This window comes from Rhinolophus sinicus, chromosome 1 (assembly GCF_057876585.1).
Source record: "Rhinolophus sinicus isolate RSI-liver-muscle chromosome 1, RSI-T2T, whole genome shotgun sequence".
In the NCBI taxonomy this organism is placed as follows: domain Eukaryota; kingdom Metazoa; phylum Chordata; class Mammalia; order Chiroptera; family Rhinolophidae; genus Rhinolophus; species Rhinolophus sinicus.
The window spans coordinates 190505479-190528428 of NC_142501.1; the positions used below are offsets into that span (position 1 = coordinate 190505479).

The 22950-nt window shown below is 34.5% G+C and overlaps 1 protein-coding gene across 2 annotated transcripts in view; it reads left to right on the top strand.

The window, feature by feature from the left end:
• The window catches only part of ARAP2 (ArfGAP with RhoGAP domain, ankyrin repeat and PH domain 2), a 186826-nt gene that overhangs the window by 12520 nt on the left and 151356 nt on the right, over positions 1-22950 (top strand). For both annotated transcript variants that reach the window (XM_088792544.1, XM_088792541.1), the window contains exons 2-6: positions 424-1465; positions 8061-8119; positions 9221-9300; positions 10037-10128; positions 11660-12013. In XM_088792544.1, the coding sequence (XP_088648670.1) occupies positions 570-1465; positions 8061-8119; positions 9221-9300; positions 10037-10128; positions 11660-12013 (1481 nt within the window). In that variant the 5' untranslated portion in view covers positions 424-569. The remainder of the gene's footprint in view (positions 1-423; positions 1466-8060; positions 8120-9220; positions 9301-10036; positions 10129-11659; positions 12014-22950) is intronic.

The window sequence follows — 22950 nt, forward strand, 5'->3', positions numbered from 1 at the left end:
TTTAATGTATTTGAGAATTAACAACAACCAAGCCTTTTGAGGGACTGTCTGAGCCTATTCTACAAAACAGGCTAATTCCTATATAAGCTAGTTCTTTTTGGAACTAGTCTTACCACCTTACTGGTTCCTTCATTAATGAGTTGAATAACATTTTTGACACATGTTTATTTTATATCTGTGTGAAAGTCATATTTTACCTTTCTGGAAATCATTTGATACTACCATAACATTTCTGTCCAGTACCTTCATACTCAGGAATTGACTTTCTAGGGCATGCCGAGTAATGCACTAAGATTCCAAACTGAGTGAGCGAAAGTAGTTATCTTTATTTCTATTGTGTTTCTTCAGAGAGAGTTTATAATGTAAAACTAGGTTTTAATAACTAAAATGTCCTAATAAATTAATTTTCCTTTTTTTTTCCAGGCTGAAGCACATATAGCATTCACTATGGAGAAAATAACATTTTGAGACATTTTTCTGTTGCAAGCGAGAGAGGAAAAACCAATACAGAAGCGTATCCTCCTGTGTGTGTATCTCATTGTACTCAGCTTAGTAATGAAGCCACCATTATGTCCTCAGTCAGTGAAGTAAATGTTGACATCAGAGATTTCCTAATGAGCATTAATTTGGAACAGTATCTCTTACACTTCCGTGAGTTTGGTTTTAATACTGTGAAGGATTGTGCAACAATAAATGACAGCGTCCTACACAAAATTGGAATATCACCTACAGGACACCGGAGGAGGATAATTAAACAGTTACAGAAAGTCTTGTCAAAACTGCAAGATATCCCAATATATGCAAATATTCATAAAGCAAAGAAGAATGCTGAGACTTCAAAGGATCACCATGCTCCATCTTCTGATCAGGATACCTGCATAGAACTTTCGAATTCATGTCGTGTTCAGACTCCCAGCCCAGTGCAGTTGGAGACTGTTACCAAAAATCTTGATCAAAATGACGTTAATGTGGAAAATAGCCAGTCTCTTAAGTCAGATGATAAGCTATCTCTTCCCGAACATAACTTTCCCATTCCAGAAGAAAATCCACACCTGAATTTACCAAGTTCTCTCCTTGGTAGAGAAAATATTAAAATAGAATCTTTGATTACAAAGAAGACTGTGGGTTGTACAATTGAAGAACAAACAGAAAAAGTTGATTTGATCTCAGAAAATGTGAGCAAGCTTCCTAATGCAGACCCTGTATGCCTTTCTTCTCTTGGAGGTTCAGTATCAGAAGCAAATTCCGGAAATGGAACTAATGGTTTATTAGAAAGATCACCACCATCCCCATTCTTTAAATTTCAAGGAGAAATGGTTGTAAATGATTTGTATGTTCCATCATCACCGTTTTTAACACCTATGAGAAGTCGTAGCAAATTGGTTTCAAGGCCATCTCGATCTTTTCTGCTAAGACATCGGCCTGTACCAGAGATTCCAGGATCAACAAAAGGAATTACAGGGAGGTAAGAACTTTTATGATAAGCTGTAAGTACTCAATTTGGGGGAATTTAGTTATTTTTAATGATTGTATTTCAATGTTTCTTTCTAAATTCGACTTCTCTTAAATTACCTATTCAACCAATCTTTTCTTTCTTCTCTTAAAACATTTTTTGTTATGCCACTTCTCTTTTACACATTTTCCCAGAGTCTGTTTCCAAAGTAAAGCTGCCTGGCGCTCTTTAGCTTTCTCTCATTTAATTGGGGGGAGCATCCCTTCCCTTAATTCTGTGTGGATATTCCTTCCCATACCTCCCCTCCACACCTGGTATTACATTCTTCCATAAGTACAGTTCTCATATTTGAATAGCTGACTCTGTCTCCCCACTAAATTATTTGTTCTTTGGCGGGGGCCATGTTTCCAGCGTTTGCACCTCCACTGCCTGGCACAATGCTTGGCATGAATTAATAATTCAAGACACATCTAGCGAGTACCTAGTTGGTACTGGTTACTGTGCTAGGTGTGAAAGGTAGTATATATTAAAACAAAATTCAACTGAGTAAATCTGAACATGTATTTGATTTATTCGATGATTCATGAATTGGGCAGCATTCCATTTAGCAAATAGAAAGGAGCTCCAAGATGTTGCACAAAATGGAAGACTTTTATAGGCAGATGGAGGTGGGACAAGGAAAATATTCTAGCAAAGAATGGATTGTTTCAGGCAAGGTCACTTTCCTTGGGCAGGGAAGGCATGGGTCTCTCCTGCAGATTACCTTACTAGTGTTGACCAGATAACTCGACATTGACTGCTTAAAGGTTGAAATTGCAGTTGGGTTAAGTATTAAGTCTTGATTTGGTGATGTGGTGCTTAGCACTGGTGACTCCATTTTAGGCCTATTGTTTCTTTTATTTCTTTCTTTAAAAAACAAAACAAAACAAACAAAAAAAACAGTAGCAAAGAATAAAGGGGCTTGAAGTGTGGTGTAGAAGATAGATGTGAAAAGATGGTAACAATAGAGTGTGAAACCAGGTCCCTAAGAGACAGTGACTCTAAAGAGGGGCTCTCACAGTGTGTCGGGTCATTGGTGGGCTGAGGTAACTGTAGAGTCTGAGAGGAGCAGACTTACAGTAGAGAGAGCTTTTATCTGTGTCTCGAAGTTACACCTAAAATAATTGTGGTTTTTCTCTAGGGTCGTGGTGGTATATTTCTTTTTTCACTAAAAGCTAACACTTGTCTCTCTGCCCAGAGTCATGAGGCTGTTCAAGTTTGACTGTTACTGCCGAGGCACTAAAAGCTACTACAGATTTCTTACACTGGTAGAGGCTGGCATTTCTGCCAGATGCTCCTTCCCCCCTGGATCTACTTTATTCCTGATACTGGTTCTCTTGCTATTAGGCACCTTTGGTAATTACAGTGCTAGATCTTGGTTATATTTGCAAGAGAAGACATGGCAACTACAAGACTGTTAATTTAAGTACCTCTAATTAGAGCATCTACTCTTTGAGGACAGAGGCCCTGATCTATTGGTCTAGCTTGGCATCCCTGGTGCCACTAGTAGTTTCTAGTATTTACTGGGAAATTAGTAGTAATAATGTCATTTAGTAAGCACGTAGGTGCTAGTTTGGTTTATAATTTTCCATGAGTTATCTAATTGTCACAATAGCCCTGTGAAGTAGATAATATTCATCCATTTTCTTATGAGGTAATTCAGGTAACTGAGCCTTAGATTAATTTTCCCAAGATCCCATGGATAATGAACTGGGATTTCATTCCAGTAAATGTAACTCCAGAACCCACTTCTAAACCAGTCATTTAGTAAATATTCTTTAAAATGTTGTTTGCATGTAGAGACATATCTCGGAGATATTGAGGGTTCTGTTCCAGACCACCCCAATAAAGTGAGTCAAATTCTTTTGTTGGTGGAGGGTCTTGCCTTCAATTTTTTTAAAAAAGCAACATCTGTGAAGCACAGTAAAGCTAAGTGCAGTAAAATGAGATATGCCTGCATAAGAACTTGAATATTTCTTAGGAATGTAGAAGAGCCTTGATTTTTGTATGCCATGTTAGCTTTAAAACATTTTACTAATTTGAAACAATTGAACGACAGTAAACTGAGAAGGGTCTGCTTTGAGTACACACATTAAAATTATATCTGTGCCAGAACAGAATCCTTTTGGGAGCCCTAGGATAACTTCAGATAAGAAATATTTGGTTTAAGTTTTAAACTAGATTTTTTATAAGTTAAAAGGCTTGTTATTCCTTTTATCAACCTATGGTCATTGGCACCAATTCAACATGAAATGGAATCCCCAGTTTGGGGTGTGGTGAAGAAGGAAACTTTATTCAGTGCAGATAGCTCAATTGTGATAACAGCGTGGCTGTGAGAAAAGCATGGCTGTGGAACAGCTCAATAGTGCTACAGCTCAATTATGAAGCATCACGCTGTAGAAATGAGGCAGCCCTGAGGCAAAGCCCCTCTCTGGCTAGATAGCTCTGCTCTGGTCTGATCTGGTTTGTTACACCTGTTTCGATCCACTCTACTCCCTAATGTTTCAGCTCCAGCTGGGGAAATGTAGTCTCCCATTTGGAGACTACAAATGGGAAAGGGAAAGTACACTCCCTGAGTGAACTTTATATAGAGGGAAGTCCCCACCCCTTTTTCCTTACTGGCCTGTCCTCATGCAAATGAGGACTCTAAATCCTTGCAGTTTGATTGGTCCAAAAGGCACTGTCTTGATTGTTCAGAATGGAGCTGTTCTGATTAGTCAGTGATGATGCTGAGGGGGGGGAATATAGCTGCACAGCTCTGATTGGATGGGGAAAGTCTCAGTCCTATTGGTTGAAATGCAATTCCAGGACCGCCTTTATAAGGGCTGACTCAGGAGGCAGGAACACAGTGCAGGCATGCAGTTTAGTGTAGGCTTCTCTCTGAAGTGCAGTTTGATTTACTCATAGAACTGTGTGGAAATGGCTACTAGGCTCTGATTTTTCATTTATTTTTTAAGCCCAGTTAACCACTAGGAGCCCTTTTTTGTAGGGTGTCCTCTCAGGGTTTATGCCACTGTGACTATGAGTCTTTGAAAATGAGAAATGAAATAATGTTAAAATTACCGTGTTTCCCCGAAAATAAGACTTAGCTGCACAATAAGCTCTAATGCGTTTTTTGGAGCAAAAATTAATGTAAGACCCAGTATTATATTATACTATTTTATTATACCAGGTCTTAAAGTAAAATAAGATTGGGTCTTATATTAATTTTTGCTCCAAAAAACGCATTAAAGCTGATTGTCCAGCTAGGTCTTATTTTAGGGGAAACACGGTAGTAGTAAAAACTTAATACTAGCTGCATCATAACCAGATTACCCATTGTAACCTATTTTTTCTTCTTTGATTATAGCAGTAAATGATAGCTATGCATTTGTAGTGCTTGGATCATAAAATAAGAAAGTAAGTTATTTTCAGACTTCACTGTCAATTTTTACTTATGGTTCTCACCAGAATTGCAAATAATAATTATGTGTTTTTAAAGTGTTAAAATATGACTTTTAAAGTAAGATGTGGATTGTGTAATCCCCGATGCTCTCTAATCAAATAACATTTTAATGATTTTTAGTACATTCCTTAATGTACCAAATAAAAATATTTCTTTGTGGCCAGTGCTTTTAACATAATGTCTTTACTAATTAAACATTTCATACTACTGTTAAAAGGAATATGATGCTGGATGTGTTTTCTTGAAGTGAAATCCTGTGTTTCTCTCTCCCTATACAGCACCCCTGACCATCCCTTTCCTCCTGTTTATCTGACACAATTGAGTCTCTAGTCAAATGGGTTATTTTTGCTCTTGCCTTGGGTTTCTTCCCTGATTTCCCGCTGCTCCTTTTCTTGGGAAAGCTGGGCTGAGTGGGGCTATACTGAACAATGAAACAACCTCAGGGTCACTTTTTAAGTCCTCTCTTAAAGGCCAGATCAGAACTAGGCTGGAAAAGCCAAGTCCTTTATTGCATTTCACCTGGCGGTCTCCCTAGTGCCATGGAGTCCTCCGAGCTGAGAGCAAGCCCAACTAGCTGCCATTTCCCTGGGAATGATAGGTGTGTCCGCTGATCCTTCCAGGAAGGTCTTCCTTAGTGCTCAAGGCAGGAAAGAACAGGTATCTTTCAGCTACTGAAGAGGTACCTCTTTTCTTCTCCCCAGTTTAATGATTTTTTTGTACATCTTTCAAGCAACTATTTTATCCTTGGTACAAGTCACACAGCCTCCCCCCCTCCCTTTTTATAAGGTGTTGTGCCTCTGTTCTTTTAAAAATTTATTCTCGCCATTCTAGGTTAGTTATGTACATATTATAGAGTCGCTTTGTCAATTTCTATTAATGAAAAGGCCCACTGGACTCTTGTTTGGGATTATGCTGAACCTATGTATCAATATGTAGAGAACTGACATCTTAATGTTGAGTCTTCAAAATTATATAAATGTATTGTATCTGTCCATTTATTTAGGTCTTCTTTAAGTTTTCTCAGCAGTGTTTTATAGTTTTCTGTGTGCAGATCTTGACCATATTTTGATAAATTTACCCCTTAGTATTTCATGGTTTTGTATTTTATTGTAAAAGTTGTATTTTCAAACTATTTTTTCAATTGTTCATTGCTAGTATTTAGAAATATTACTGAATTTTAAAAGTATCCTTTATCCTGGGACCTTGCTAGATTTCCTTTTTTTTACATTAAAGTTTATTGGGGTGACAATTTTTAGTAAAGTTACATAGATTTCAGGTATACAATTCTATATTACATCATCTATAAATCCCATTTTGTGTTCACCACCCAGAGTCAGTTCTTCTTCCATCACCATATATCTGATCCCCTTTACCCTCATCTACCACCTCCCTCCCCACTTACCCTCAATTTACTTTTTTTTAAAAAGCTTTTTGGTAGGATTTTCTACTTACTAGATACCTTCTAAGTATAAGGTAACTTCCTTTCCAATCTGCATGCTTTTATGCATATTTCTTTCTTTTGTGTTATTGTACTGACCAGGACCTCTGAAATAATGTGAACATAGGTAGTGAGAGCAGACTTCTTTGCCTTATTCCCAGTCTTAGGGGAAACCATTCAGTCTTTAACCATGAATTACAATATAGGTTTTACATAAATGACCTTTAGTAGGTTGAAGACGTTTCCTTCCATTCCTAGTTTGCTGAGAGTCTTTGTCAAGAATCGATGTTGAATTTTATCAAGTGTTTTTCTGGATCTATTGTCATGAGCTTGTGATTTGTCTCCCTTATTTTCTTAGTTTGGTGACTTAACATTTATCCATGTTAAACCAATTTTGCTTCCCTGAGGTATATCTTACTTGGTCATAAAATATAATTTTTATATATTGTATTTGATTTGCTAATATTTTGTTAATTAATTTTGAATCCATGTGCACGAGGAATATTTATCCAACATTAGCTATAGTTTTGTTTTTGACTAGTTTTGGTATCAGTAATACTGGGCTTAAGGAATGAATTGGGAAGTATTCCCACTCTCCCTATTTTCTGTGTGGAATTGGTGTCATTTTTTTCCTTAATTGGTAGAATATCTGGGCATGGAGTTTTTTGTGGGTAAGTGATTAATTGCTAAATTCAATTTCTCTAGTCAATCTAGGGATATCAAAGTTTTTTGTTTATTTTTGTGTCATATTTGGTAATTTGTGTCTCTTAGGGAATTTTCCCATTTTATCTAAGCTGTTGAACTTATTGACAGAAAGTTTTTCTTAATAATATGTAATTGTCCCTTTCATGTTTATAGGATTTATAATAATGTTCCCTCTTTCATTCCTGATATTGGCAATTTATGTCTTCTCTTTTATTTTCCTTCCCTGAAAGGTATCAATTTTATTGATCTTTTAAAGAACCAGCTTTTGGTTACAATGATTTTTAAAATTTTGTCCATATTCTATTTAATTGATTTCTGTTTTTTTTGTTTTTAGTTACTTGGGTGGCTATGTATTTCAGGACACTGTTCAGGCCCTTACATTTAGCTGGAAAACTAGATAGAACTCTTTCATTTAGTAGTAGGTATCCATAACCCTCTGTTTGTACTATTGTTTTCCTCTGCCATTACTGTTATGTTATATTCATAAAATTACCTGTAATGTCTCTCTCCCAAGATTTTAAGACCTTTGAGGAAAAGTCTTGTGTATTTTCATATTATGCTCATAGAGGCAAACAAGTTTTTTATTCAGTACTATAAAACTAATGACAAAAAACAACAACAGCACAAAACTACATAAATACTGAAATCTAGTTAGAAAATTTGTTTCACTGTTGGGTATGAATAGCAGTTTTAAAATTGCTTTATGTTCATACTAGCGTTGTTTATTTGCTCTTGTGAATTATAAAAATGAGAAGCAAATACTTACAAAATCCATTGAAATCTCTTCCTTTAATGCTATTTAGAAAAACACATTTATGGAATTTGGCCATTCTGTTTATTTAAAATCACACTTATTTTTGAACTTTTTTTTTTTAACCCAAAAGAACGTATGTCTCAATAATTCATCTTTTACTCAGGACAGTAACTTACCTATTTTTACTTATCTATTTTAATGTATCTATTTTTCCCTTTGCTTTAAGCTATTATCGAGAGAGAAGAAATGTTGCTACCTCAACTGGAAAATCTGTGACACAGCAAAGTGAGTCTGAGCATTTCACATCTCTGATGATCAGTTAGCACTCATTTGATAGTCTTATATGTGTTTAAATTGTGATCAAACAAAGCAGCCCACATGCAGAATAGGGATAATGGGCCCAACTGTCTGTTAGGCCTCGTAGTACTTCAGGCACTTTTAAAGGTGAGTGAATAAAAGACAGTAACATATATGCAGACATCTGAAAATTTGCACATGGTCATATAAAAAGACTTTTTTGTACAGGCTTCATTTATCATTAGCCACAGCTGAAGGCATTTAAATGAATTAAGTGGTTTCTGACCGTCTGAGCTACAGGACATAGATTTATGGAACGTAATTTTGCTATGGTAACAGTAAAGGGCTGACATTACTCTGGTAAATTGATCATTGACAGAGGCTTTTCTTTCTCTTTGAAAATTCAGCTTATACAAGTTCAGGAACATTTTTCTCAACAGTAAGATGACAAAAACACTTGGCTACTGAATCTTTAAAAATTGTTTTTGCCATATCAAAAAACGCAAGTGTTGAGAATTCTTTCCTGTAGATTGGTGTAATTCAAAGATGGTGGAAAGTCTCTTGAAATAATTTGTTGACACTTATGTTAGTAGCTATGGAATTAGAGGGATTATATTAAATAGATTCTGGTAATTTGAATGGTATATCATCTAGTTATGTTAATGAACTTTTAATAATTATTGAAAGTTATGATGGAATTAAGATTAATTTTCTGCTGTAAATAAAATTCTCTTATTTAGGTATTAATGTTATAAATGACACCATGGCAATTTCCATTGTTTGAGGGAAATGTGCTTGGTTATATTAATGTGATTCTTAGAGGTTAGCAAGGACATTTATGACGTGTCACACTTTAAGAAATAGTGAGTAATATGTCATCATGTGATGCAAGGGGTGTGTGTATACAGTGAGTGTTACATCAAGAAAACCATGGGGACAATTGATTTGGGGGTAAGAATTATGTAAACAATTTTGGATTCTCAGAGAATAAAGCTTAAGCTGTAATATTGTTTTAAAATAATTAAACACATTTTTTTCAATGTTTCACATTATTCACATTTTTCCATTCTCATCCTATAATTCCCACAGAAGATTCAAATGAGGAGAATTCATCTTCCATCTTTCCTTATGGAGAGACCTTTCTCTTCCAGAAACTAGAAAATTCCAAGGTTAGTCCCATACATTTTAATTTTTTTCTGTATTCAGTTCTTAGCTCTTCTTATATTTGCCGCTTTATTTTCCCGTAAGCTGTTTGAAGAATGTGTTATATTGAAGAATGAAATTTTCAGTCATTAAAATTCTGTTCAGTAAAATCATAGTAAATTTATATTTTTAAATATATATCACAAAATCACATTTTTAGTTTGATTTCAGAAATACAAGACAGTGGGTTTTCAGTGTTCTGCAAGATAAGTTCCTCAAAAAAATAAAAATAAAACAAAGATGAGAAAACCATACAATCAAAAGCAAACCAACAACCTCCCCCTAGATTTTGTTTTGCCTTATACCCAAATACAGACTTCTCACTATTTAAATATCTTAATTATTCAGTTTATCACTTAGTCTTTCTACTCCAGTACTTGTGCTCAATGGCTATTTCATTTCTTGGTCATGATAAAGAGAAGCTGCAAGACAAAAAGTAAGTGGGAAAGTAAAAGTAAATAAATTTTATTCTTGGTTAGCATCTTTTGTTTTCTTAGTTGGAATAATGAATTATTAATGATTTAAATAAAATACTGAAAAAGGCACCAAAAGGCTACTGTTTAATATAGTCTCCCTAATTAAATTGATTTTACTGAAAATTGATCTAAGCAATTAGACATTTGTTTAATAAAACTAAACCCAAATGTTGTGGATCTTTGTAGAATATTGCTACCCTAAAAATAAGTGCATTTTTTTTAATAGAAAAAATCTATAAAGAACGAATTTTGGACCCATGAAGTAACGCTCAAAGGGGAAGGAACTACTGAAAGAAACTCTTTTCTTGTCACATCAAGGTATGAGGTCATGATTGATGATGATTAATTCTTTTGAATAAAATGTTGACTTCTTGCTCTTATTATAATACAATATTTCGAAGAAAATACATTGGTAAGTTAAAATCTTTTTTTTTAATGTTTCAAAAACAACTCATTTTAATAATTGAATTTAGAGTCTATATTATCAAGTATATAGTGATATTCTTTAGCAGATCAGTTTTCTTTCCCTAATTGAAACCTCTCTCCCCTCCCCATAGTGACAAATATGTGGTGATTATGATTGCACTTTAAAGATGAGAAATTCTATTAATATGAAAGAGAAAAGGGCAGGGCAAAAAATGTCACTATGTGAAGTGCAGAATTTGTACAGATGTAATGTAGTATCCTTTTTATTGCAAGTTCAGCATTGACAAGTAGCTTGACAATTATCTGGTTATTTGGGTCAAACATGAAATTAAACAGTTTGTAAAGCACCAGCTTAAATTTTATTTTTCTCTCAGTTTTATTAGGGTTTGGTGTACTGGATTTTTATTTAACATTGGTTTTATCTTCTATTATATCCTTCATTTTCCAAAGCTAACATTGTTGTAGGTTTCCTTAAGTTGAAAGTAAACTTAAGGAACATACTAAAACTTAAGGAAGATACTGAAATATTACTTGAGCATCTTCAGCAAGCATTTGATGTGAACCTATGATAATGCAAAATATAGAAGGGGCCAGCTGAAATCATTCTTTAAGGAAGTAATGGCTTTTAGAACACTATATCTGGAAGGACGTAATTTGACCCCCAGGCATATCTGTTTTATTGATTAACAAAACATTCTTTACAATAAGTTTTATTATACATAAATTACTCAGTGCATCTATTTTGTCATTCCTTAAATTGATAGCAATATGCTTAGCTATCATAAATATGTTCCAGTAAATATTACATGCTGAACAGGTTTTACCTTCTGAGTACCCTGATCCTTTCTCATTTTCTAGCTAGTAGTGGCTTGCAGTTTTTCCTCATTAGCATTGCAAAATTATACTAAAGCTCTCACCAGTCAGAGGTACTCCCTGTTTTATTACATTATAATGGAACATGGTCCTTGGAGCTGATTAGTGGAGAGCCAGAGCAGTGGCAACAAGTTTGGAAATAATAATTCCAAAAAAATAAGTTCATGGTTCCTGATGTTGCCCAGGGACTAGAGCTGGGGCTGCCCATTTAATGGTGCTGGTGAAGAGGTTTAAATTGTGATGCAAAGAGTGTTGTCACTTTCCATCCTTACCACCTGCATCCAAGCCCCAAAATAAACAGATCAGATTAAATGATACATAAGAAAAAATACACTACTTTGAGTAGTGTTGAAATATGTCTTAGGATAAGGAGAGATTTCTATTTAATTTTTCTGGAAGCGTTTTTAAAAGTCTCAGATGGGTTAATTGAATTCTAAGATTTCCCTGGCCTTAAATTTCTGTAGTTCGTTGTTTGTAAATTTAAAAAGTAGCTGATGGCATAAATGACATACAGCACTTTGAAATGTTTACACCGTACTTTTCCTTTTAGTGTATATGATAACAGAAAGGAGAATGTAAGTGAAGACAAAGTGGAAGATATTTGGATACCTCGAGAGGACAAAAACAGTTTTCCAATAGACTCTGCTTCCGATTCAGAATATTCAACAGTAGAAGAATGCTTTCAGAGTTTAAGAAGAAAAAATTCAAAGGTGTCTAAGTCTAGGACTCAAAAAGCATTGAATTTGGACCCTGTTAATAGGCATAGTTATCCGTTAAGCTCAACAAGTGGAAATACTGCTTCATCAGTCATTTCCTCAAATGCGATATCTCCTTATGCCTGTTTTTATGGATCATCTGCAAGGAAGGTGAAATCTGGATGGCTAGACAAACTCTCTCCTCAGGGGTATGTATTTATTCATTTTCTTTCATAAGTAGCATAGTTTTAAAACTTCAAGTTTGTCCATTTCTAAACCCTCTATGTTGCTGCTTCTCTCTACCTCCTCCCACTCCCTCCCTTCCCCCACACATACAAATACAGGTTTAAGGGACTTTCAACACACTTTTTCAATGCTATTCTTTAGACATAAGGAGGAACATGTGCAGTGTGCTCTACGGAATGCTGGGTTAAGGTTCTGGATAGCAAATTAAAACTGGAAGTTATGATTTCATGTCTAGATCGTTAAGGTTCGTTTCTCACTTTGCACTAAAATGCACTATGCTGTGTCCCGGTATGTAGCAAAGGAAAACAACATAGATTGAGTTAATATTACTTAGCTTACACTGCCTTTTGCTTATGTCATAACAGTGTTCTGTTTGGGAGTACAAGGCTTATTGTAGTTCAGGGAAAGTACATGGTTGTTAGATTTCGGGCTTCCCTGTTACTGATATATTGTTTTGGTTTTTGTATGTTGCACGGAAGATCACAGTCCCTTGAATATTATACTTTTCAAACAGATTTATCATTTCCGTTTACAAAGAAACTTCTGTCCCTTAAGCAATTTATAGTACTGAGAAATCTTTGGGGAGGGATTATGTTTAATTAGAATTGTTTTCTGGCACCTTGATTTTTGGCTGTCTTTTTGAAATACTTATTTGAAATGTCCCTTGTGAATTATTAAATTATTTTGGGGTTAAAAAAAAAAAAACACAGCAGAAAATTTTATCACCTCTGATGTTTAAATAATTAATATGGTGAGTCTCTATAATGTGCTGGTTTTCTCTGTTATTCCCCCCAAAAAATGCATCATTTCTAGAAAGCCTTTGTTTGACCTAAAATAAATTTTATTTGCAAAAAATTACCAGAAGAAGCATTAGTTGACTAGTGAGAGCAGGAATTAAATTTCTTAAGAAAGCAAACAAACAAAAAAACCCCAACACTTTTATTGTTAGTAATTATATAGTTAATATGTCATAGGATTGCATGCTTTTAGCAAATTAGATGTTGAATAAACTGAAGCAGAGTACTTCTTAGTATCAGTTACTTTGTCTCACTCCTTTCTGATTACATTAGAATGATAAAGTAGTCAGCTATGTCTATTTTTCATCAGTCATCAATATTATTGGTAAATACATAGACAAATAGCAAAGGTATGAGTCAGCACTCAAATAAATACTGGTAGAATGAAACAGAGCTGGAATATTCTCAAATCTTTCATTTCTATGAAATTTTAGTGTTTCGGGAGTTCCTACTGCTCTCTCAAAATATCACCGGAAGATTTCACAGGGTGGGTACAGAGCCCTTGGCTGCTGTGATTTCCTGTGTGATCTCCAGTGGCACCTGCTCTTTATAGAGTTAGAACGCTTACACCGTGAAAGCCACCATAATTTGCCACCTCTGAGACAGTTAGAATGTTTTCCCTTTCTCTTTATCAGAACTCTGAGTTTCCATCCTTTCTATTCTGAACCTGCCTAAGGTTAGTTGCTGTATGTTTTCTAGATTTATATTCTCTTTTAAGGGAATTATTGAGTTTTCTGGCTTAGAAGTCTTTTCTCCTGGATACCAAGATGAATGGAGATAGGAAAGTAAACAAAGGAGGTTGTTATATTACCAAGAAATTTAGAAATTCTTCTTCATGATTATATTGCTATGACTGGAAAGAAATATGTGTAACTGGCTAAGAAGCATGTATTTATTAGACCAGAACTAGAATCTGATTTTTTCTTCTTCATAATTAGACTCTATAGGCCATTCTGAGGTTGTATAAGATGCTCATTAGTTAAAGTGGTGCCTACCCATTTCTTATGCAGAGGTTACTGAGCTTTCTTTAACTCGTAGTCACATGTCTCTTGGTGCAGGTAGCGCTGACTTAGATGACATTCTGCATTCCATTGAGAAGATATTAGCAAACTTTTTCTGTAAATAGTCAGACAATAAATATTTTAATCTTCACAGTCATATGATCTCTATGGGATATCAGCAGCTCAGCAGTTGTAGCATGAAAGCAGCCTTAGAGAATACGTAAGCCAATGCATGAGGCTGTGTTTCAATAAAACTTTATTTATAAGTATAGGTCATGGGCCCTATACTTGGCCTGTGGGCCATAGAATCACAAGACAGATTAGATGGTTTGGCTGAAATCTTATACCAGCTTCCTGCATCTCCCCTGGACCCAGAATAGAAAATTATAACCTGATAGATGACAAAATAGGGAAACCAATTTCTATTATTTTATTAAATATACAAGTGATAAGAAGAAGGAGCCCTCTTCAAGGACCTTTGCACTTTTTCTTCTCTCTGCCTGGGATGCTGTTACCCAGAGAGTAATGTGGCTTGTAACTTATCTCCCTCAAGTTCTTGGCTGTAATGTCTGCTTTGCACTGAGGCCCTGAACACCAAATTTAAAATTATCATTGCCCTTCCCCCATCCACCCCATCACTCCCTTAATTACTTTATTTTTCTCTGCGGACTCATCTGCTGGATGATCTATTTACTTGCTGTGCTCCATGGGGACAGCATCTATATTGGCTTTTAATTACTGTCATCTCCTCAGTAGCTAGAATGTTGTCTGGCACGTGGCAGATGCTCTTAGTACCCTGTTTCCCCGAAAATAAGACCTAGCTGGACAGTCAGCTCTAATGTGTCTTTTGGAGCTAAAATTAATATAAGACTCGGTCTTATTTTACTATAATATAAGACCAGGTCTTAGCTAACATAATATAATATGAGACCGGGTCTTATATTAATTTTTGCTCCAAAGATGCATTAGAGCTGATTGTCTTGGCTAGGTCTTATTTTTGGGGAAACATGGTATTTGTTGTTCAATGCATCAAAAAGAAAAAGAAAAAAGAAAAAGAAAGAAAAAAAAGCACCTAGCATTAGACATATATTTTTCTTTAAATTTTTCTAGAACAGCTAGTTTTGTAAAACTGAACTCTAAGCACTATAATGGTTGAAAATCTGCAGGTGCCATTGACAGTGGTGGTATACACTAACAGAGCAGCAAACTCAGTGTTCTTTTTATAATTCTGTTTCCTCCTTAAATACACTTACATATTTTTGTCAAAGCACAGTTTAAAAACAAGTAGCTACACTCAGTTAACCTTCTCCAAGTACTGTTTGAAACTGTCCTCAGTCATGGGTGATATGAAACAAAATAATCAAATTCATAATCTGGATTTATTTCCCATGATTGAGTAGATTTGCTTTTGAGATGGAAAGGCCAGCTCTGAATTCATGAATAGTAGGTGAAAACCACCCAATATTTGGTAAGAAAATAAATGTGAAACATTGTGTAACTAAAGAAATACTGAAACATTTCCAATTGAGCTTAAAGTATGAAGTTTGTTTAAGTATTTGAAGGATCTAATTATTATATAACCTGATACTATTGGTTTACAAAATTGTATGGAACGAACTTGATAAAATGTTGAACGTGGGTCTGTTATTAGTGTTTCAAATACATCAGATGAAAAACTTAATAAACGGTACCTCTTTAAAAAAAAAAAAAACTCATTGGGCTTCGAGGATTAAAAACAAGTCTCTGCTTTTCCCCATTTCTAGTTATAATTAATAAGCTCAAGCTTTTCAGCATATCTGGGTAGATGCAAATATGAAAGGCTGACTATAATTTATTTCAGCATTTTCCAAATTTGTAACTCAGAAGAAGAATCCTGCAAGTTGCTGTAAAGAAAAGAGAACATGGTTGAATGTGCTGTACTCCTTTTGGGAGATGCACATATTGAAATATCCAAGAATATCTGCAATAAGAAAATCCTTTCGACTTTATCTTGCTGTTTTCTAAAGATGTTTGTTCAGCATAACACACTGAGAATATTTTTCAAAACTGTATTATATCTTGAGTAATTCATATTTTACTTGACAACATGTCTTAGGACTTTATTTTTTACTCAAGTAACTTCTCTTTTTTAATTAGTATTAATTTTTTAATCATGGAGAAGCATTGTGTGATTATGTGAGCCTGAGATAGCAGAAGTTGAACACATGAGGCTAATTCAACAATTTGAATAAAAACATACTTTAGGCTTTATGGAGAAATACAAAGATAAGTGAGATGTGTGTGTTCCTTTTCTTTTCTGTATCTTCCATTAGAACAGAAAAAAATATAAAAATCAAAAAAGGCCAAAGACAAGAGTATGAAAATGGGTACAGAAAGGTCCACGGAGTACAGAATCCTGAGGTTACAGAGGGGTTGAGAAAACATGTCTTCAAAGAATTTATAGGGAGAAGTAGCAGTTCAGTTCGTCTTTGGAAAATTGATATATTTTTGAACTGGTATTTTTAGACGAAATACTTTTTCTCGTTTGAGGGAGTGAATAATATCTGGAGGTACTGAAGTCTATGAGGTGGATAGCAAGGGTTGGCTGGGGTTATTCAATGGAAAATGGAAGATGGGGCTCTAGGATTAGGAGGGAGAAGCTGCCAGTGGATTTCAAGTTCAGGTTGAATAGAAAACTAGGGAAAATCAAAAGGCCAGTGGTCAGATACCAAGAAGAGAGCAAATTCCAGATGGAGATTAGGAATCAGATCACGCAGAAGCCAGCAGCCCGTGCCTAGGTGGGAGATCAGAGCGTATACTGTTGGTGGCGTTGTCAGTAACTGGTTTTCCAGCCAGTGCCCCGTCTCCAAGACTGCTTTAGTGGAGGGATACCCCTCCATGGCACACAACCGTGTGAGGGCAGATCTCCTGGGAATGCTGTCCTGTGGCTGGCCTCTCAGTGAAAAGCAACCATAGCGGAAACTTGACAGGTCTCTGTCTGACCAGGGTGTGATGTATCAATCACCTTGTTGAACTTCAAGTTGAATCTTAAATCTCTGATTGGAAGTATCTTTTTATAATACTGGCAAACTAGTTGGCTGTTTCTCAAATCATCATAACTTGTAAAGCCTGTGCCAAGCAAATAAAAAGCCTCAATATTTTTATTTGTAAGTTGAGGGAAAAAAAATTCTTAGTTTTAAGTGTTTATTAAAATAACATGCTGATTTCTTTGTCAGTCTGACTGCAGAGAAGTGAATGAGGCTTTTTTGGAATCAGACAGACTGAAATTAGTATTGTCGAGCTATCATTTATTTGCTGTGTGACTCAGTGTCTCAGACCCTCCATTTCCCACATTAAAGTGTAAGGTCAAGCTTTCCTCTATGGGACCAGTTCGGAAAGGTAGGTAACAAGGGGCCTGACAATTAAGGCTCAATCACAGTTTTCTTCCCCTTCAGAAGGGCATCATTTTAATTCAGGTTAACCTTCGATGATGTTTCTGAAAGTGAGTTCTTGTCAGTTCTTTTCTTGGCAAGTATAGTGTAAAGAAATCATGTGTTCACATTAAACTTTCAAAATCAAAATTTTCAGTGGTTATAAAAGCACATAAGTTTAAAGTGTCAGAAAGCTCTACATGACTTATTAAAAAAAACCATAGTAGCTTCTTTCCCCTCCCACTTCTTCACAAGAGGGAGCCACTTTCAACTCTTTTAGTAATTCCTTTTGTTATTTACTTGGTATATCTTAATAATATTTTCATACTGATTCTTTCTTCCTTTTCAGTGGTAGGAATTAACTATTGAGGTACTACCATGGAATACAATACTTACTCATTTTAATCATTGTCCCTTCTTCCACAATCCCTTCTAGCATGGACACAGTTCCTATCTATCATCCTTTAACTATAGTAATGTACATACAAGATTTAGATTATATCTGTGTGTAGTTTTATACTCTTTTGACTGTGTAAATGGTAGTCGTGTGAACTGTGTAGCATGTTATGATTAATTTTTCTTTGATTTGCAACCTTTAGTTTTCCTTAGAATTAATGATTGTTGACTTTTTTGTTTGCTTAATATTTTATGTACTTATTTATTTATGCCAATACTTTTCCTCAGAACTATACATCTGTGAAAACCAAAATACATGTATGTATCAGTTTCATCATCCTACCGTCTCCTAAGGAAACTTGTTTGGTTTGGGCTGGTTGTTTCCTAGGCGTGCTGCACAATTAGCATTCTGTGATCCCTTTCATTGTTATCCTGGGGATTCTCTATGCGTCTCTCTAGTGTTTTTGTCTTTCCTCAATCCCATGCCATTGGACACTACTCCCCTTGCTCCTTGGAACTTCCTGAAAAAAGGTGGATAGCAGGTATATTTTTTTGAGGCCTTGCATGTTTGAAAGTGTCATTTTTTTTCTAAGCGGGCTTATTGGTCATTTATCATTGTTGATTGGAAAGAATTCCTCCAGATGAGCAATCCATAGCCTTCCTGATCTGTGGTATTATAGAACTGGTATCGAGAAATCTGATTCTTGATCTTTTACTATATATATATATATATATATATAAAGGGAAAATTTTGAACCCACTTTTGTGTTTTGTTATCCTGTCTTTAACAGTACTTTCGTTTGACCATCCTTCTTATAACATACTCTTACTGTTCCATGAATGCAATATAATCTGTTGTATCTCTGAGGATATTAATACATATGTTTTTTGATGCTTTCTTTTCCTGTAGAGTCTGTTTCTTTCAGTTTGTTTTTTTGAGAGAGTGGTCCTTCACATCTTCCACTTTAGAGATATTTTCCTCCAGTGTTTTGTTATTCATGGGTTGTTCATTTTTACAGTGAGATATTACTAAGCTCATTGGAACAGGCTCTGATGGGTCTTGCTATTTGTTTTTTGTTAGATCTTGCTAGGCCTTTCCTAATATGTTTCCTTGAAGACTCCTCATGGCAATATCTTTTAAGTGAATCCCCTTCTTGAAGGTGATAAGACTGCCAAAAAGCTTTCTGGGAGCTTAGTAGGGAAAGTAGACTTTGAGTATAAATATTTACAACACAGGTTTTCATTTGATTCTGTTGTTCTTAATTCTGTCCCCTACTTTCAGCCATGTATGAGTCTCAGTCCAGAGATCCCGTTTGATCTTCTCTAGTGAATAAAACTCTACCCTTCTTTTGAGGAAGAGAAGGGTCAGTTTTCCAGCCATGTGAAGTAAGAAAAGGATTTGGGGATGGAGTGATGAGGCACAAGTTTATCTCTTAAATTGCTTTTCAACAAATCTTCCTGTCCTCACCCTGTTCTTCATAGTTACTTCGTTGGTGCCTCCATCTCCTGAGACTTGAGATTTTTGTGGGTAAATTGGTTTTCCTCTCAAAGTGATTGATTGCAGGCTTAACAGTTGGCTCTCTGAAGCCTCCTAAGTCAGTTCCTGTTCCTCCTCCTGTTTTCCTGATTCTAAATATTACTATCGTCTACTTCTCAGGTCAATGTTGGTTTGTAGATATTTATTTTCATTTGTTTTTTAATCCTTTGAAGTATTGGAAAAAGTAGAAGTAAGCACACACTTTTAATTGATTGTATTAATTAGAAGCTGGTTTCATGTTGCATTTACTTTTACTTTTTATTTTTTTATTATTACTTTTTTTAGAATATGACTCCATAAAATAAAGAGGAATGAATTTTTTAAACATAGCTTTTCATACGGTGTTTCCCCAAAAGTGAGACCTAGCTGGACAATCAGCTATAATGCATCTTTTGGAACAAAAATTAATACAAGACCTGGAACTAATAATATAATATAATATAATAAATATAATATAATTTATAATACAGTATGATATAATATGTGGTCTTATAGTAAAAATAAGACCAGGTCTTATATTAATTTTTGCTCCAAAAGATGCATTAGAGCTTATTGTCCAGCTAGGTCTTATTTTCAGGGAAACATGGTATATCATATCATGTAAGCACTATGCTCTTTGTAAATATTATAAAAATTGGTAGTTACATATAAAAATTCATGCTTTGTCATTGACTTGCAAAAGTCTTATTAGCACCTGAAATTTTACGTTAAATAACATTTGTTATTTTTTCTTATTTAAAAGGGTTAGGTGTAGCAGAGATGGAAGCTGGGGTTTCAGAGAATTTTTGCTTTTCTGACCCCAACACATTTTAATTCATATAAACTTGGAAACTATCACTTTGGTTTGCTTAAAAGGGAAGAAATGAGTTTTAGAAAAGAAAAGTGCTGGCATTTTATAGAAATATAATAGTTCCTTGGATCTGTATAAAATACTTCATAAATAATACTGCATCATTTAAAAGCCTCATACTTAAAAGAGTACTTAGGTAAAATAATAGAGAAATACAAAATGAATGATTAGATAAAACAAAAATCTATACTTTTGGGATTTGTAGGACTAAAATTATTGGTGCTAGTTAGGATTAGAGTAGAGAATAAGGTAAATGTGCATATAATTCTTTAGAATTATGTAAATAAGGCAGATGAATCAGGAAAAGTATATTGATATCTTTTTTCTTAGATATTGTTTAGAGTGATTAACAAATTAGTTTGTGATGATTAAAATACAATGATTAATAAAAGCCTTAAAAACGACTTGTGCCTTTGAGGTTCATTCCAGTTGTATGATATTTAAAGAAGACAATTTGGTAGCCTCTGCCACCTTAAATTAATATCATTGGTTAGCATGCTTGTTCGATTTTGGGACTTATTTTTTTTAAAACTATAAGATGTAATCTTAAAAAAAAAGAAAGTTCCCTGGCATTTAGAAATAATGTTAAACAGAAGTGCCTCTGTGAACGCTTTATAAATAGAGATTTAATTGTTTGTATATACACTGCTGTTAAAGAATTTTTAAGACACACAGTTTTGAGACAACAAAAACTGACACCAGGTGGTGAAGCTGTATTTATGAAAGCAATTGGAACTTTATACCACCTGCCCTACCAGAGCTCAGGGGAAGAGTTTGTAGAAATCTGTTCAATAGCACAGCACAAGCTTTATAAACTATTCTAAAAAAGCTTCTTAAAGAAATGTTTCCCTTCAGAACCCTAAAAAAGAAAATAGGATAAAACCTAGGCTAATATGTTTCTTGTCTGCTTTACCTTTTTTCCTGAAGGGATTCTGAAGTACTTTACAAAATTGAACTCACACATAAAATGGGTAGAGGTCAAATGTTAATGGTTGCCTAAAGAGATATCAAGGATGCTTTGCTGTAAAATGTACTAGAGTAGAGTTTGCATAGTGGTTAAGAGAACAAACTGCCTGGGTTTGACGCCCAGATATACTCTTTACTTGTGTGATGTGGGCAAATTATTAAACCATCCAGTGCCTTTATGCCTTCATCTGTAAAATGGGAATAAAAATATTACTTATATGGATGTTTGGAGGATTAAATAAATGAATATTTATATATGACTTGCAGCAGTGCCTAGAATAAAGAACTATATAAGTGTTTGCTGTTTTTATTACCAAGATTATTGTGCCAAATAAATTGTTAATGTACTGAGGTTTTAAAGTCTCTCCTCTGTGTAATAAGTCATTGTTATTTCAGATCTAATTTGTGTTGTGCGATAGGAACACAGGTTAAGGTGCCATTTGTCTCATACCTAGTTTTTTTCTTTTTCTTTTCTTTTTTTTTCCCATAACATTTACTAAACCAGTTCAGCTGTTAAAAGACATTTATGGGAAAGGCATAACTTATACATTACAGAACATTTTAAAAGTATTTTAGCAACTTCTAATTGTGTGTACTAGATAATTTTACATAATTCCAGTGGAATTAGTTGCCTGATTTCTAAAAGACTTTTATAAATACATGAGAGAAACACTTAACCCTTGAACAGAAAAGATAATTCTTAAAAATCTAGTATTCAGCAATATTTATTTTAAATTGTTCATTGACATTTAGAAACACATCCTTCTCAACCTATCTCTTTTAATATTTAATTGAAATTTTGATTAATTTGTAAGATTTCCTAATATTAAATCCAAGTTTTCATTTGGTAGAAAGGGAAATAATATTGTGATAAAGGATCTAAGTGTAAGTTCTTTAATTAACCAGTTATTAGAATTCGGTATTGAAGCTCACGTGCAGAAGGTAGCTAATTCAATGTTGACATAGTGAATAAGCAAACTAGATTGTTTATATAAATTTAGTTTTAGAAACATCTTAAACTGATTAATTTGCATTTTAAATAGGAAAATATAAAATGAATACATTTTGAAGAATATATTTTTAAAATGCTTACTTCTAAAATGTATTTTAAAATTACATGCAAATTAATGCTCAATTTCTCAAGTTTGCTTCAGGCTTTAATTTTTCTTTAATAATGAGGTAGTTTTAGAAAACGTTTGTATGTTCATATAAAAATCTGATCTTTTAATAAAGATTTGTATTAAAGTATAGCTGACATATAATATATTAATTTCAGGTGTGCATCATAGTTATACAACAGTACCCACTTGGCACTATGTTTTTGCTTATATTCCCTATGCTAAAGAAGTGATCAACATGATAAGTCCAGCAACCATCTGACACCGTACCATGCTATCCCAGTATTATTGACTATATTTCCTATGCTGTATATTACATCCTGAAGACTTGTTTGTTTTATACCTGGAACTTTGAATCTCTTATTTCCCTTTATCTTTCCCCCTCCTTTAAAAATTTTTCAATTATAGTTTACATTCAGTATTATTTTATATTGATTTCAGGTGTACAGAATAGTGGTTAGACATTTATGTAATTTAAGAAGTGACGCCTCCTGACTAGTACCCACCTGGCACTATACATAGTTATTACCATAATCTTGATTATATTCCCTATGCTTTACTTTACATCCCTATGACTATTTTATAACAGCCAAATTGTATATCTTAATCCCTTCACCTTTTTCACTCTACCTCTAGCCCCCTCCCATCCATCATCCCTATAGATCTGACACCATACATTGTTATTAAAATATCATTGACTAGATCCCTTATGCTGTACCTTCTACCCCTATGACTACTCTGTAACAACAAATTTGTACTTCGTAATACTTTCCCTTTTTTTTGCCCACCCCCAAAACCGCTCCCATTTGGTAACTGACAAAATGT